Source organism: Muscardinus avellanarius (assembly GCF_963383645.1).
Source record: "Muscardinus avellanarius genome assembly, chromosome: 1".
Classification (NCBI taxonomy): domain Eukaryota; kingdom Metazoa; phylum Chordata; class Mammalia; order Rodentia; family Gliridae; genus Muscardinus; species Muscardinus avellanarius.
The window spans coordinates 37,053,944-37,070,964 of record NC_137786.1 but is presented as its reverse complement, the minus strand read 5'-3'; the positions used below and the strand labels follow the sequence as shown (position 1 = coordinate 37,070,964).

Here is a 17,021-nt window from a genome sequence, read left to right as displayed (position 1 = left end):
TCAAAAGGCCTCAGTAAGTAGCTGAGGCTATCCATGAACTGCGATCCTCCTGTCTCAGCCTCCCAAATGCTGGGATTACAAGTGTGTGCCACCATGCCTGGCTCTTCCACAGTATATTGAATTGCTTTTATCCAATATATATATTATATACTGATCATTTTACCAGTTTAATATTCCCCATTGTGCTTAGTCTGTAAGTCTGAGTCATGGCAGACTGGGGCTGTTTGGCGTCATAGAGGTAATTTATTCAGTCTTCTGATTGTATCAGAGGAAACTAATCTATAAGTAGAGAAGGAACTTGTTCATGACTACTTGATATTACCTAAACATGCCCTATGTCCTTTGATCTGACTATTTATTTATTTATTTATTTATTTATTGTGCTACTTGGGATGGAAGCCAGGGACATTCTACCTTTGAGCTACACCCCCAGCCCTATTTTTATTCTCTCTCTTTTTTTTTTTTTTGGTGGTACTAGAGGTAGAACCCAGAGGCTATTCTACCTCTGGGCTATACTCCCAGACATATTTTATATTTTATTTGGAAACAGAGTCTCACTAAGTTGCTGAGAGCCTCACTAAGTATGCTGAGGCTGGCTTCGAACCTGTGTGATCCTCCTTTCTCAGCCTCCCAAGCGCTGGGATTACAAGTGTGCCCCACTGTGCCCAGCTCTTTTATTCTCTATTTTTAAACAGAGTCTCACTGAGTCGCAAAGGGCTTTAGTAAGCAGCTGAGGATGTCTGAGAACCATGATTCCAAATGCTGAGATTACAAACTTGTGCCACCACACCCAGCTCTGAGTTTATATTTATTATAAACTCTTTGGATCATTAATAAGTTTTTAGATTTTTTAGGTAGCTGCATGTTTACACAGAATTTTGCAGATGACTGTACTGTCCACCTTGCTTAATGAGGATATGTTCAGAGAAATGCATCAGTAGGTGATCTCTTCATTATGCCGACATCGTAAGGTGTACTGATACAAACTAAGATGCCTGGGATCTCACGCAGTGGTATGCTGCGTGTGCTAAGTTTTTGATGCAGATTAGGTGCTGAACACAAGGTGACACTTTGCAAAACATCATTGACAGTTGATTCTCTTGATTAGGAATATTTAAATCTTAAGAGATCCACAGGAATAAGGGCCTTGCTCTGACTATTAAAGTCAGATAATTGAAGGAAACTTGGTCATGCTTCACTGGAGAACCAAAGACATGCTTTTAGTTGTTGGGTAAATGGAGAAAACTTGGAATTAGAAGTAGTAACAATTTTTTTTTTTCACTTGAAAAGAGCTCTCTTTGTGGAAGGATCTGAATTGGAAGTCTTTTCAAAGCTCAGCATTCCTGATGATCTATTTTTGTTCATTTGTTTTAAATAGAGAGTAAGCCTACTGTCCTAGAATACCACTTACCTTGGCATGAAATATTAACTGTTAGCTTTGATGAGATAAATCCTTCTTTAAGATATTATAGCTGACTGTTATTTTTGATATGGATTGATTAGGAAGGTGGGAAAAAGTAAGTAGGTGCCTTTGATTTATGGAGGAATTTAAATCACAAGAAATTGTGAACCAACAGCTTTACAGTTAACTATGTATCAACCAATTAAATCACAGAGCTAGTTGAAGGATGATTTTTTTTGTTAGAAATGTTCATTTCATTGTGACAAGATTATTTCAGACTATAGTTCAGTCAAAATGGGATGTAGTTCAGTCAAACTCTATTGGTTGCCCTACTTACATGTGGAAGGCTAATAAATACTATATGATAATAAATATATACCTGTACTTATGATTACTCGTATAAAGTTCTAAACTGATCAGGTGTAGGAGTTTTTTGAGGACCTCTAGTGATCAGTCTTTCACTCTAAATAAAATTCCTGGTTCTGTAGCAGTGACTTTGAACCTAAAGATAAGGCAAGTGGCCCTTCTGCTGTGCCCTTTCTTTTTTGTTGACACAACTGCAGCTCTGAAGGACTCAATAGACATATAAGCTGCCTTGGCTGATTATGAGCATTCTCCAAGATTAATTTTTAAATCTGGGAAGGACTATTTCCTAGAAATGTGTACTTGAACTTCTTTGCCCAGCTCATTTGCCCCATATGATCATGACATAAATTAACCTTGCACCAATAAAAAAAAATAAATAAAAATAAATAAATAAATTAACCTTGTATTCCAATACAGCATTTTCTTTTCTTTTGACGCTTCTGATGTTATCAGAGCAAACATAAATTGTGTAATTGAGATTTAAATATGTCTAACATGAAAAGCAAACAAGATGAAAAGTGTTTGGAAAATGGTTACAATGTCATTTTTTAAATTTTATTTTGACAAGGATTGCCAATCCGTGAGATTTTAGAAAATAAAAATTCAGCATATGAAATTTAATTTAAAAATGAAATTTAGCCAGGTATGATGGTGTATGTCTATTATCCCAGTACTTGGGAGACTGAGACAGGAGAATTTTAAGTTCTATGACAGCTTGAACAGAGAGACTTTCAGCAACCTAGTGAAACCCTGTTTCAAAACAAAAAATAAAAAGACCTTGGACTGTAGCTCAATAGTAGAATACCCCTGGGTTTAATTCCTAGTGCCACATACACATTAAAAAATTAAATTTAGGATTTAATTTTAATTAAATTAAAATTTAAAATTATAAGATGAAAATTTAACTCACCAAATTTAGTTCCAGATTCATAAAATTAAAAGTATTTGCAGAATGCTGGTTGATGTCTTACGTGCAGTAACTTATTGCTTTATACTAATTCATCTCTTTAATGAATTTTGGCTTTAGAATTTTTTTTTATCCATTAAAATGTTTGAGATGCAAGTTTGCTGTGCTGTAGGAAAAACTTCTGTCTTCAGGTATTCTAGAAGAATGTTGGCTATAGAAGGCAAGCAGCATAATCTATTTGAAAGTCTCCTTAGCATTATCTTTTGTATTGAAGGGCTACACGATACTTCTGTATACATGTTTCTCTATTAGAAATGAAATATTCCTCATTTCTGAAAGCTCACACATGTCTTCTCTGTGAGCTCTTAGGGGTAAATGGCTTGCTGTACTCATTTTTTTATCATCAGCATTTGACAATATTAGGTAAGACATACATGTTTGCTCGTTTTGTAAGTTGGGAAGGATGTGGCAGGACATTATCCTCATTATAAGCTGTCAGCACTTTTCAAGGCATGGGGACTGACCTTTTATCTGGTGCAGTGATAGCCTGGATAGAGCATCTTGGGTACCACTTGATTGCTATGCTAGGATACTAATCTAAAAACAAAGAAAAGGCCAAATGCACAATGTTCCCTAAAGCCAAGATCAACAAATGCAGAGAGGTCATCTTTAAATACAGCCAATTCAAATGTGTAATGTGTTGAAAAGCCAAACAAAGGCTTGAAAGAGTACTTGGAAAAATTCCCAGGTCAATGAATGACCCAACTAACTACACACTAGGCTGGTTTCTAATATGAACGTAGAGGGGGTTTCAAATATTTAAAACCATAGAAAACAAATGGGCCAGATCTGCCTTTATGGATTAATTTTTGGTTATAACTTTGTTAGTTAGAGCTTCAAATTATATCCTTGGTACTCTCGGTGATGGAAAATTGAGGAGTTTACCAAAGGGGCCTTTTTTTTTTTTTAAAAGGAATGATTAGAGCTGAGGCAAAGCAAAGTGAATCCTGAAAAAAGGAACCTGAAGCTAGTAGCAGGAGTGCTAGTACCACCATCCCCTAAGATGGGAGGGATAAAGGCAAAGAACCATTAAAAGTCTTTGGAAGAAAACTTTATGTGGAAATATCCAGCTTGCTGCAATTTGTGAAGGAGAGAGCCAGAAGAACTTCAATCCTGACATTGTTCTTTCCCCAAGTTCTCCTAGTCGTCCGTCCAGTTGACTGAACCCAATCAGAAGCCAAAGACAAGGGAGTTTCTTGATTCCGGGTGAAGGTCAGCCATTCCAGGCAAATAGCAGACTGCAAGTTGAAAATCGGACCTGGAGAGCAAATAGAAGACAGTGCTGACTTGGTTCATTTTTAACAGGGAGGAGCCAGTGAAGAGGGGCAGGGTGGAATTCAGCAGTAAATTCATTTAACAAATGTTCTGCAAATATTTGTGTAGTTCTTTTTACATTCTACATATGCTTGCAGGTGCTTGGGATACAAAAGTGAACAAAACCAACCGAGATCCCCGCCACCTGCCCTTTCCATGCTAGTGGGAAGAGGCAGACTGCACGTAGTCAACATAACAAATAAGTACGCTTTCCAGTGTGCTAGAAAGTTACACATACCGTGGAAAAAAGAAAGAGCGCAAGCAAAAAGGGATGGGGACATGAACGTCAAGGGACAGATTTCAGTACTGAGAGCTCGATCAGGAAGAGGCTCATAGGTGACCTCGAGCCGACCTGATGGTGGTGAGGGAGTGAGCCATCCTGGGGAAGAATGTCTGAGACTGGGAGAGGCCATTGCAAAGGCCCCAGAGGGAACACTCCTGTCATGCTGGAGAGCCCAGCAGAGGTAGAGAAGCAAAAAGGAGAATGGGAGGAGAGGGGTGGGGGCATAAAGGGCCATCTGGTCACTTGAGCCTTGCAGGTTCTATCTGTCCTCCTTGAGTTACTCTGAGTAGCTGAGTGCTATCACAGTTTGGAGCAGAGCTGTGGACTATTGGACTTAGGTTTTATAAGGCTTGCTCTGGCTGCCATGTCACGGGTAAATTTTAGGAGGTAGAAGCTGAAATAGGGAAGGTTACTCTGGTACCCAGGTAAGAGATGGTGTAGGACACGGAGAGGGTGAGAAATGGCCCAATTCTGAATATATTTTGAAGGTAGTCAGGATTTTCCTGTAGACTTGATGGGGGTAATGGGAGAGAGACATTAATGGTTACTTCTTTAGTTTTGTACTGAGCTGTAAGGGTGGGATGCCATCAGGTGAGATGGGGAAGGCTACAAGAATAGTTAGGTTTCGGAAGTAGAATTGTTAACCTGAAGAAGTGGGACCTAGGACCTAGCCAGGTATTAGGAGAAGGTTAGGGAATGTATTAATCAGCATTTCACAGCTGTAATCTAAAGAACTGACCATAATTTAGAGGAAGGAAGATTTATTTGCTCACTGTTCAGTCTATGTGAGGCCGGGGACTGGGGATCTCAAAGAAGCGTGGGGGGTGGGGGGAGAGAATGAGAGAAGAGAAGAGAGCACACGCTCAAGGCTTTGCTCTTACATCATGGAGGCTGGAAACGAGAGCAAGGACGAAGGAGGAACCAGGTATAATCCCTAAGGCCACAGCCCCAGGGACCCACCTTCTCTAGCCTCAACCTACCAGCCTGGCCCTCTACCCAGATAAATGTATTTATCCACTGCTGAGATTACAACAAAGCCCTGCTTCCAATACTGCCAATTTATTTCCAGGAAGGATGGAGAGGCACTCCAAATCCAAACCATTACAAGAAGGGAAAAAAAAGAATATTAGGAAGACAGTGTATGATCTAGCTTACATCAGGGAGTGGCAGTCCTAGAAAGAGAAAGAATCATTAGTGATCTGGAGGCCTCTAGTGGACAAGTGTATTATTAATCTGCAGCGAATTCTTTCTGTGTCTCCAAAGTGCTCTCCTGATGTTATTTATGTTACCTAGACCTAGACGTTTTGAAACAAGTTGAGAATAAAAGCTGTATAATTATTTTTATACACATTTTCAATGGGAAATTTTATCAGATTCAATATTTGAAACAAGTTTGAGAGAGGTGTCAGTTGCCTGTGACCTGTGGACCCTTTGAGGTTGGAAGTGACACATTCTAGGAATTAGGAAGGAGTCATTTGAGCTGGAATGGGCATTGGTGGGCACGAGGAGTATGAGGACGGAGAGCAGAGTGAGGGTGAAGAAAAGGTGGTTGTTAAATGTCAGTGGTTTTTTACACAGGTGGCCACACTTAGCAGCTGTGCAAGTCAAACAGGTGGCTGTCATTAATCTCCCCAGCCTACTTTGCCACCGCGTCCACTGCCAAAGCCAGAATTCTGCAGTGAGTCTTTGTCAGGATGGACAGCGAGTCGTAGGAATGAAACATTTCCCCCAAATCTCTCTTGATTGGACCTTTCTTCTCCCTCGTGGTGACCTCTACCTGAGTTCGAATGCTCACTGTTGCTCCTGTGGGCTGTTTCAAGCCTCTTACTGTTTCTCCCTGCCTTTTTTTAGGAACCTCTTCATTAATTGTGTACTCTGTCACTCTTCAGGGTCTCCATATCCTTCAGAATGAATCCTCTGAGACAGATCATTACCTGCCCTCCCTCTGCCTCTCCTGTGCTGCCTCTGGTCAGATCCCAGTCACAGTGAACATGGAGCCCTCTTGACCTTGGCTCCCCCCACCCCACTCCACTCTCAAAATGGTTCTTTTTCCCCCCCATGTGGTTAAGTGCCACTGTCTGTAAGGCCTTTTTCTTAGGCGTCCTGCCCCTTTCTCCTTTGTCAGGTTCTCAGGCTTCATTGTTCTCGCAACTTGTGTAGACTTTTCCCAGCTCGCCTCTCCCTCGGCATAGTGAGAGGTTTACATGTACTCTCAGAGCCACCCAGGTGCAAGAGCAGGCCTGATGCATGGCTGTAGCCCCAGAGAGCCTAATGTCTGGGCCTGGGGCCAAATTACTCTTGAGTAAGGGAGGCTGGCTGAATGAACTGTGGAATACCACAAGCCCACAGGGAGGGTCCAGCAGAGCACTAAAGGAACTTAGAGAGAGAGTAAGGAAAGACTTCTTTTTCTAGGAGATATTCTAACCTTTATCATCATTTCTGTCACAAAAACAAGCCTGGCATGGTGGCGCATGATTGGGAGATTGAGACAGGAGGATTGCAGGTTTACAGCCAGCCTCGGTTTCAAAATAAAAGAATAAAATAGGCCTGGGAGTATAGCTCAGAGGTAGAATGATGCTAGTTTCCATCCCCAGAACCACAAAACAGAAACAACTTAGTGAGACCTTGTTTCAAGATAAAAAGGACTAGGGATGTAGTTCACAGGCCATTCCCTAATAACAATAAACAAGCAAACAAATGTGAACATAGCATAAATGTAGACAGATCATTACAAACTACAAACCTTTAAAACCAATACTCAGATAAAGGAACAGAGTATGAGCCGTGCATGGTTGTATACGCCTGTAATTCCAGTGCTTGGGAGGCTAAGACAGGAGGATTGCAAGTTCAGAACCAGCATCAGCAACTTCAGCTCTTACAACTTAGTAAGATTCTGTTTCAAAATAAAAAATAAATCAGGCATGGTAGCACACACTTGTAATCCTAGTATTTGAGAGGCTGAGACAGGAGGATCTAGGTTCACAGCCAGCCTCAGCTACTTAGGCCCTTTGCAACTCAATGAGACCCTGTTTCAAAATAAAGAATAAAAAATCAGGCTTGGAGTATAGCTTAGAAGTGGAATGCCCCTGGCTTCCATCTCCAATATCGCAAATATATACATATATATAATATTTTATATTATAATATATTATAATTATATATATATATATATATATATATACATGGATGAAGTAGAATGCCTCTGGGTTCAATCCATAGCACCACACGCACACACACATACACACACAAAAAAAAAAAAAAGAAAAAAAGAGTATGACCGGTTCTCCACTGTCATGCTCCCTCCAGACTCATTCTTCCTCTTCTCTCACCACCAGTGCCAACCACTCTCCTCACTTCTGATCAGTTTTACCTGATTTTGAAATTCATATAAAGGAGTAATTCAGTGTGCTTCCCTCTGTGTCTGGCTTCTTTTGCTCAACATTTTTTCTGAAAATTTCCCATTGTGGCCAGTGGTTACAAATTGTTCAGTCTCATTGCTGTATTGTATTATGTGGTTAAGCCACACTTCATTTTATCTATTTGACTGTGGATTAGAATTTAAGAGGCACAAATATTTTGCATTAATGAAAGTGCTGCTGTGAAGATATTTTATGTCTTGTGGTACAATAATAATGATAATAATAATAACAATTATTATTATTGCATTCATGTCAGGTACAGACTCAAGAGCAGAATTGCATATTTATAGCATAGAAATATGTTCAGCATTTATACATACTGCTAACAGTTTTTCCAAAGTGAATCTGTTGATTTTTATTCTCTTTGTCACTTATGAAAGTTGGTATTTCCTTTTTTATTTTTTTGTGCAGGTTCTCTGTAGGTTGCTGAGTGCCTCACTAAGTTGCTGAGGCTGCTTTTAAACCTGCAATCCTACTGTCTAGGCATTCAAAGTCAAGTACTGGAATTATAGGTGCCAAGTTAAGTGCTGGGAATTTCAGTGTGTACCACTACACTAGGCTTTCTTCTTTTTTATTTAGCCATTCTTTTTTTTTTTTTTTGCAGTGGTGACTTGTGATTTTCACCATTAGAAACATCTCACCATTAAAAATCATTTTATATTGAATCTGTAGTTCACTTTTGTTGGTATGACTATTTTGATATTTATGCTGCCAATACAAGAACATGTCTATCGATGATCTTTTCATCTTCTAAGATGATCTTCAGTTTCTTTCTTTATTGTTCTGTATTTTTGTTTCAGAGGTCTTTTACCTCCTTGGTTAGATTAATTCCTAAGAATTTTTTTTTTTTTTTTTTTGTGGTACTGGGGATGGAACCCAGGGGCCTTCTACCTCTGGGCTACACTCCCAGACCTATTTTATATTTTATTTGGAAACAGGGTCTCTTAAGCCAGCTGAGGCTGGCTTCGAACCTGCATGATCCTCCTGTTTCAGCCTCCCAAGCATGGGGATTACAAGCATGTGCCACCACGCCCGGCTATTCCTAAGTATTTTTGAGGCTATCAAAATAGCAGTGTCATTCTTCACAGACCTAGAAAAATCAGTGCTAAAATTTATATGGAATAACAAAAGACCCAGAATTGCCAAAGAAATTCTTAGCAATAAGAACCATGCTGGAGGCATCACAATACCTCATTTCTAATTATGCTGCAAAACTGTAATAACAAAAATAGCATTTGCACAAATACCACGAAAATGGTATTTGCACTAAAGCACACAGACCAAAGGAATAGAATAGAAGATACAGAAGCAAACCTCATCATTTTCAAAGCAAAATACATCTAAAAATTCAAGTAAAAGCTGTATAGCAAGATAAATTAATAATTCAGTGAATACCTTTTCATTTCCAGGCCCCTTATCCTCCCCTCAAATGGTTCAAAAATACTTTAACCAACTAGAGAAAGAAAAATTTTTTTCTTTTTTTTTTAGAATATAACTACTAAGATAAAAACATTTGACCTTAAACTATAAGTATAGTTTTATACTTTTATTGGTGCACTGTAATTATCCTAGTGAGGTTCAAAGTCATACAAGTAACGGGACATGCACACAGGTCTTGGTTCAGGTCCCGCCCACTCTCCCCTCCTCATGCACAGCAGTGAGATTGGCAGTGACACCTCCATACATGAATGGGCACAGCAAAGTTTGAACTGCTTCTTCCATCAGTTCTTCCCTTTCTCCTCCCAGCTTCCTCCCCCACCTTCCACCATCCTATTGGTCATTTCCTCAATTACTTAAAGTCCCTTTTATTTCCTTTTTTCTCTCTAGCTTCCACATATAAAACATCTGACTTTGTGTGACATGCCTTTTGATTTTCAACAAAAGAGCCAACAACATAGGCTGGAGAAAAGGACAGCCTTTTCAACAGGTGGTGTTGGGAAAACAGAATATCCATCTAGAGAATAAAATTAGACTCCAGTTTCTTACCCTGTACAAAAGTCAGCTCAGGATGGATTAATGACCTAGAAATTAGACCAGAAACTTTGAAATTGCTAGAATAAGGCACAGGACCAACTCTCCAACATACGGGTACTGGTAGAGACTTTCACAATAAGACCCCTAAAGCTCAGGAAATGAAGCCCACAATCAATACATGGGTTGCTATCAAATTGAAAAGTTTTTGCACAGCCATGGAAACCATCAAGAGTTTAAAGAAAGAGCCTACAGAATGGGAGAAAATCTTTGACAGCTACTCCTCCAATAGAGGCCTAATATCTAGGATATAGAAAAAACTTAAAAAACTTAACACTAAAAAAAAATAAAAAATGGGCCGTTGAACTGAATAGACACTACTCAGAGAAAAAAATACAAAAAATATGAAAAACTATCCAACATAATTAACAGTCAGGGAAATGTGAATCAAAACTATACTGAGATTCCATCTAAGTCCAATGGCAATCATTGCTAGAATGGCAATCATCATAAATACAAATAATAATAGATGCTGGTGAGGAAGCGGGAAAATAGGAGTTCTCATACACTGTTGATAGAATTTCAAATTAGTACAACCACTGTGGAGATTAGTATGGCGCTTCCTCAAAATAATGGAACCATCATATGACCCAGTTATAGTACTCTTCCATATCTTTCCAAAAGGATTACCATCAAAATATTATAGTAATACTTGTATTACTTAGGCACCAGCCTAAGTTCTGTCAACAGAGAATGAATAATGAAAAATGTGGTTTATACACATATTGGAATTTTACTCAGCCATAAAGAACGAAATTATGTCATTTTCAGGAAAATAGAGAATCGTATACTAAGTGACACCAGCCAGTCTCAGAAAGTCAAAGGTCAGGTGTTTTGTATGTGGAAGCTAGAGAGAAAATAGAAAGTAAAAGGGACTTTAAATAATGAGGGAATGACCAGTAGGATGGTGGAAGGTGGGAGAGGAAGTGGGGAAGAGAAAGGGAGGAACTGATGGGAGAAGCAGTTCAAACTTTGCTGTCCCCATTCATGTATTAAAGTATCACCACCAATCTCACTGCTGTGCATGGGGAAAGAGAGCGGGCGGGACCTGAACCAAGACCTGTGTGCATGTCCTGTCACTTGTATGACTTTGAACCTCACTAGGATGTATAATTATAGTGCACCAATAGAAGTATAAGACTAGACTTAAGAGTTTAAGGTCAAATATTCTTATCTTAGAAATGTTTTCTTTCTTGAGTTGGTCAAAGTATTTCTGAACCTTTTGGTGGTAGAAGGATACAAGGACTGGAAATGGAAAAATATTCATTAAGTTATTAATCTCTTCATACTACTTGCTTGAAATTCTAGGTACATTTTGCTTTGGAAATGATAATAACAACAAAGAAGAAATGTACAACCCTGGAGACTTTTATCTAATAATAAAAAAGAGTCAACACCACCTGTATCATATTTAAGAGTAAACCGAACCTCATTTAAAAAAAATAAGAAATATTAAACCAAAGTATACATGATTTTACAGATAAGAATTATTCTTGCTACCAATAATCTTTTGTGGATTTTTTTTTTTTTGTACTGGGTACTTAACCTAGGGGCTTCCTTCTTTGGCGTTACATGCCCGACCCCCTTCCCCTTTTTAAACATTGAAAATGATGTCAGTAGGTTTCTGAGAGTGTCACCAAATTGCTGAGGCTGTCTTCGCACCTGTGATCCTCTTGTCTCAGTACTGGGATTACAGGTGTGCACCACCACACCTGGCAATTTTCTGCCTTTTTTTTTGGTAAAGAATATCCAAATATATAATTATCCTTGAGCAAAATATCTATGAAACAGGAAAAATGTTCATAGCTATTTATCATTTGAGTTCATATTTCAAAGTATGCCAGTCTTCTCTCTCTGAAATACAAGAATAGCCCTTTCTAGCACAGAAATAGCTTCTCCATCCATGTCTTCCTTTGGCATCTCTAGGTGCCTAGGCTCTAACCCAGCATCACTTTGCAGTAATGGAAAGAAAAAATTGTGAAGTGGAATTGTAGGATGATCATAGATTTGAATGTTGGCTATGTCCTTAGTGCCTGAGATTTGGGGGAAAATAATCAATTTAAACCTTTGGAGCTTTAGTTTCTTTAAATGTAAAATAAGCAAAGAATAGCCACCTTGTACTGTTCTTTAGGTGGTGGGAACTGGAAAATGTGGATTAAATGTTCTCTTAGAGTGAGGACTTCTTTTTCTTCAAATTAATGACATTTCCGCTTTTTACAGAAATATACTTAATGGTATGCTGTCTGATGTTCCCATGATTGTAAACGACCTTTATTTTTCCTCTAGGGTTGACAACTTTGGCTTGGGCCTTCTTCTTCGATCCAAGCAGATAAAACGCATGGTTTCTTCATATGTGGGGGAAAATGCAGAATTTGAACGCCAGTTCCTAGCTGGCGAATTAGAAGTTGAGCTGACCCCTCAGGTGAGAAGGTTTTGCTGCTTTTCTTTCATAGTACTGGCTTATTAAATGTTTGTCTCCTCCAACTCCAATTTGTTTTTTTTTTTTCTTTTGGGTAAAGAATGTATTTTGCTAAACCAAGAAAACTGTTCATAAGTCACATGTATTGATCACTAGAGGATTAATATTTTGTGCCACTGGGTACTACAAAAGAAGGTATTTCTAGTAAAAATATCCAGGCTGCTGGATTAAATTTTAAGTTTGACACTGTAATGTACATTGTGCTAGAAGCAAACAAAGACCCAAGGATTGTCCCAAAAGTCAGTTTCTGTAAATCACGGCACTCGAAATTTGTGAGTGATCAGGTCTTGCTGTGACACATCAGGAGAGAGAAGCCCACAGGGGGAGGTACTGGCTACATCTCTGAATCAAGTAGAGGGATCAGAGCCCAGGTCCTATGGGAACTGATATTATTACAGAGCAAGCAACTACTGCAATTTATCTGGCAAATTTCCACGTGTTTTCTGCATCATTTCCTAACCAACTGGGAAGTTTGTCATAGCAGAAAGCCAACTTTGTGAAGCCATTTGGGCAAAGAGAGGTCCACAGGATGTCTGTTTTGGGCTTCTACTTGGACATATTCTACTTTCATCTCTGAAATTCAGCCCACTGCTGTACTTGAAAATAATACCTCTAATTTCACCAGTGTAATGGAGCAGAAATTTTTTTTTTTTATGGTGGTACTGGGGTTCCTGGAAGCCCTTCTACCTCCGAGCGACACTCCCAGACCTATTTTATACTTTTTTATTTTTGGAAACAGGGTCTCTTAAGCCAACGGGGCTGGCTTTGAACCAGTGCGATCCTCCTGTCTCCGCCTCCCAAGCATGGGGATTACAAGCGTGCACCACCACGCCTGGCATGGAGCAGAACTTTTAAAACCTCCATCATTAAATCAAGTATATGTCGCTCTAAAGGAACATGCATGGGGGACTGTTCTTTGTTTTTTTTTTTTTTTATGGTATTGGAGGTGGAACCCAGGGGCTTTTCTACCTTTGGGCTATACTCCAGGATCTGTTTTGTATTTGGAAACAGGGTCTCACCAAATTTCTGAGAGCCTCAATAAGTAGCTGATGCTGGCTTCGAACCCATATGATCCTCTTGTCTCAGCCTCTCAAGCACTGGGATTACAAGCATGCGCCACCACACCCAGCTGGGGAATTCTTGTTTCTAAATGAGGTTTCACAGTATTACAGCCATACCTGGCTACCCTACAGCATTGCACTGTATTCAGTACATATTCAGTTTTCATTTAAAGCTTTTTGAAAAAAAAAAAAAAAAGGAAAGATATTTTTTTCTCCTCTTCTTGGGCTGCTATAATAAAATGGCATAGACTAAGTAGCTTGATCACTAGAAAGGTATTGCTCTAGTTTGGGATTCTGGGAAGTTGAAGGTCAAGGTGCCAGACAGTTCATTTCCTGGGAGGACTGTCTTGGCTCGCAGTGGCTGGCTCCTTGCTGGGTGCTCATGAGGTGGAGAGGTGAGGACAGCGAGCAGGAGTGGCGCACACTCTCCTGTCTGTTCTTTTAAAGGCACTTGTCTTAACAGAGTGGGCCCCACACTTAGGCCTTCCTTATCTCCGGTAGACCCTGTCTCCAAATACCGTTGGGTTGGGAGAGAAGGCTTCCACTTAGGAACTTAGAGGTGACACAGTTCAGTTTGTAATATATTCTTTTTTTGTTTTCACATTACAAATTGAGACACCTTATCTTGTGGGTTGAGGAGCTGTTGAAAATTAACCTCTGAGTTACCCTTTTTGTCTTTTGCACCCTTCCTTATTTTGTCAGAGGACATATACATGGGAGAGGAACTTCCTTAATATTTTGTTTCTTTTAAGCTAAAAGAGGTAGGTGCCTCCCTTCTCATCAGAGTGTGTGTGTGGCCATTTATTTTGCAGCCTGAGAGCCTAGGGGAGAAGTGCTGAGAAAGAGGAGGGGATTTGGGTTCCTTCCCAGGATGAGGCTTGGGGCTTGGGCTCTGCAGAGGGCTGTCTGCAGAAGCTTTATACCTTCAAGCTCTTGGGATAGCTCTGACAATGACTTACTTTAATTTTTTTTTTTTTTTTTTTTTAGTACTGGGATTGAACCTAGGGGCATTCTACCTATGAGTTACACCCCCAATCATCCCCATTCCTTTTAAATTTTGAAATATAATCTAAGTTACTGCATGCTTGAAACTGTGATCTCCTGGCTCAGCCTTCTAAGTACTGGGATAACAGGCAGGCACCACCCTCACAATAACTTAGTTTTTTAAAATACTATTAATTAATTAATTTTTTGTGGTACTGGGGGTGGATCCCAGAGGCTTTCTACCTCCGGGCTATACTCCCAGACGTATTTTATATTTTATTTGGAAACAGGGTCTCACTAAGTTGCTGAAAGCCTCACTAAGTAGCTGAGGCTGGCTTCGAACCTGTGTGATCCTCCTGTCTCAGCCTCCCAAGGGCAGGGATTACAAGCGTGTGCCACCATGCCCGGCAATACTATTAATTTAAAATGTACTACAAAGTAGAATTACCTCTGTCTATTAGATATTAGATAGAGAACCAGTTATCTGGAAGATTTTCAGTCATGACACAAGTTCATCCTTCCCCAGAATATTCTCCCGACTTGATCGATGTCTGAGACTCTTAACTGGTAGTTTCTTCTTTGAGTTAAATACTTAAAGGCCCAATTTAACATAGAGGATAGTCCTTAGATTGGGACAACACAATATTACCATCCTTAATACCTACACTAGCCGGTGTGGTGGCGCACGCTTGTAATCCCAGCAGGAGGATCACACAGGTTTGATGCCAGCCTCAGGTGCTTAGTGAGGCTCTCAGCAACTTAAGTGAGACCCTGTTTCCAAATAAATTATAAAAATAGGGCTGGGAGTGTAGCCTGGAGGTAGAAAGTCCCTGGGTTTCAACCCCCAGTACTACCAAAAAAAAAAAAAAAAAAGAATACCAGTTCTTGCAACTGATTAGCAGCTAGTTATTTGGAAAGACATGTAGCAAGACCATAACCATGTTTCAGTTGTTAGGGAGAGTGTCAGGACATGTTCAAGTCCAAACTTGGGTGGAAAGACAGCTGGGGATGGGAGACCTAGGAAAACTAGGTTTGAAATCACTGGTACCTAGTAGAGGGAAGGGTCATATATGGGAAATAGGATGACCAAAAAGAGACACAAAGAAACTTTACTCTCGGCCATTTCTACTGTAAAATAAAGTTTGAAGTTCTCTTGGCCTTTAAAAACCAATTTAGGACTTCCGGGAAGATGACGACCAAGAAAAGCGGGGCTTAAGAGCCCCGCTAACAACCAATCTCCATTACCACAAAATCAGCGCCTTTCATAGCCAGAAAACACCATCATCAGAGAAACAAAAAAATCACCAGGCTCCAGAGAGAAAGCGGACTGAGAACAGAGCTCAGAGCCACAGAGAAGATACACCGGCCTCATGCCCGAGGACGTGGCAGCAGCGCCATACTGCCGGCGGCAGCGGCGAGTTCACCGGACGGCTACAGCAAGCCGAGGTGAGCCGCTGTGGAACAGCCAGGCGGGATTTCTCGCCGCAGGTAAAATCTAAAGCTCCCAGTGGCTGAGCTCAGCAAACGCCGCAGGGATTCAGAGTAGAAATCAAAACCAAGAAGAAATACGCCAGCCTCACGGCCGAGGGCGTAGCAGCAGGGCCATATTGCCACCGGCGGCAGCAGCAGAGAATTCACCGAATCCAGTACAGCTACATCTGCGTACTCAAGAACAGTGAGTCAAATTGCGGGCCACAGAGGAGAAATCCCAGTACTGTACTCCCTGGGACTTGACCCAGTGGGGGAGTGGCGGTGGCAGAGATATCACACCATAGGAGAACATGCAACCTGGTACCCCCCACAGTCTAAAGCAGCCTCTATCAACTCTCTGGGTCGGAGACTCTGTGATACAACCCAGTAAAGGAGTAGTGGGGTCTGAGATACTACTGACTCGAGATCCAGAACACCTTAAGTGAAGTCATAGTGACCCAAGGGAAGAACCCAGAGAAGGCACAAACTTCTGAAATCATGGGAAAGAGGAATAATACTGGAGCAATGAATGCCCACAACCCCACAACATCAGAACCCGATAAAACAGAAAATCAGAGATTTCTAGAAGATCAAATCAGGAAAATAACTGTAGAAATAATAGAGGTGCTTCGAAAAGAACTCAGCGAGAGCCAAAAAGAGATAAAGGATGCAATTAATGAAGTAAAGGCCTCAATTCAAAGCACAACAACCGATTAGACCACATGGAGAACAGAATCTCGCTCTTAGAAGATGATCATTCCAAAAATGAACGCATAGTTTCTAATCTAGAAAAAAATATCCGACAGCAGGAATCTGATATTGAAGAAATATGGGCCCATTTTAAGAGAGCTAACCTAAGAATAATTGGAATAGAGGAGGGAAAAGAAAGTGAAACCAAAGGGATCAACAATCTCTTCAAGGAAGTAATAGCAGAAAAATTTCCAAACATAGAGCAAGAGGTTGATACACAGGTCCAGGAAACTTATAGAACTCCCTTTAGACAGGATCGGAGAAGAGGATCCCCACGCCACATAATTGTCAAAATGACCAATGTGGAAGCCAAGCAGAGAATCTTAAAGGCAACAAAAACAAAGGGCCAAGTGACATTCAGAGGCAAACCAATTAGAATCACTCCAGACTTCCCAAACCAAGTCATGAGAGCCAGAAGGGCTTGGAGTAACATATTCCAAACTCTGAAAGAAAACAACTTCCAGCCAAAAATTTCCTACTCAGCAAAACTTTCTA

The 17,021-nt window shown here is 40.3% G+C and overlaps 1 protein-coding gene across 1 annotated transcript in view; it reads left to right on the top strand.

Annotated features, from left to right (window-relative positions):
* OXCT1 (3-oxoacid CoA-transferase 1) overlaps positions 1–17,021 on the top strand; it is a gene marked incomplete at both ends in the record, with an annotated part of 153,483 nt that overhangs the window by 12,256 nt on the left and 124,206 nt on the right. The window contains one exon of the mRNA XM_080715878.1: positions 12,069–12,204. Coding sequence (XP_080572004.1) covers positions 12,069–12,204 — 136 coding nt within the window. The remainder of the gene's footprint in view (positions 1–12,068; positions 12,205–17,021) is intronic.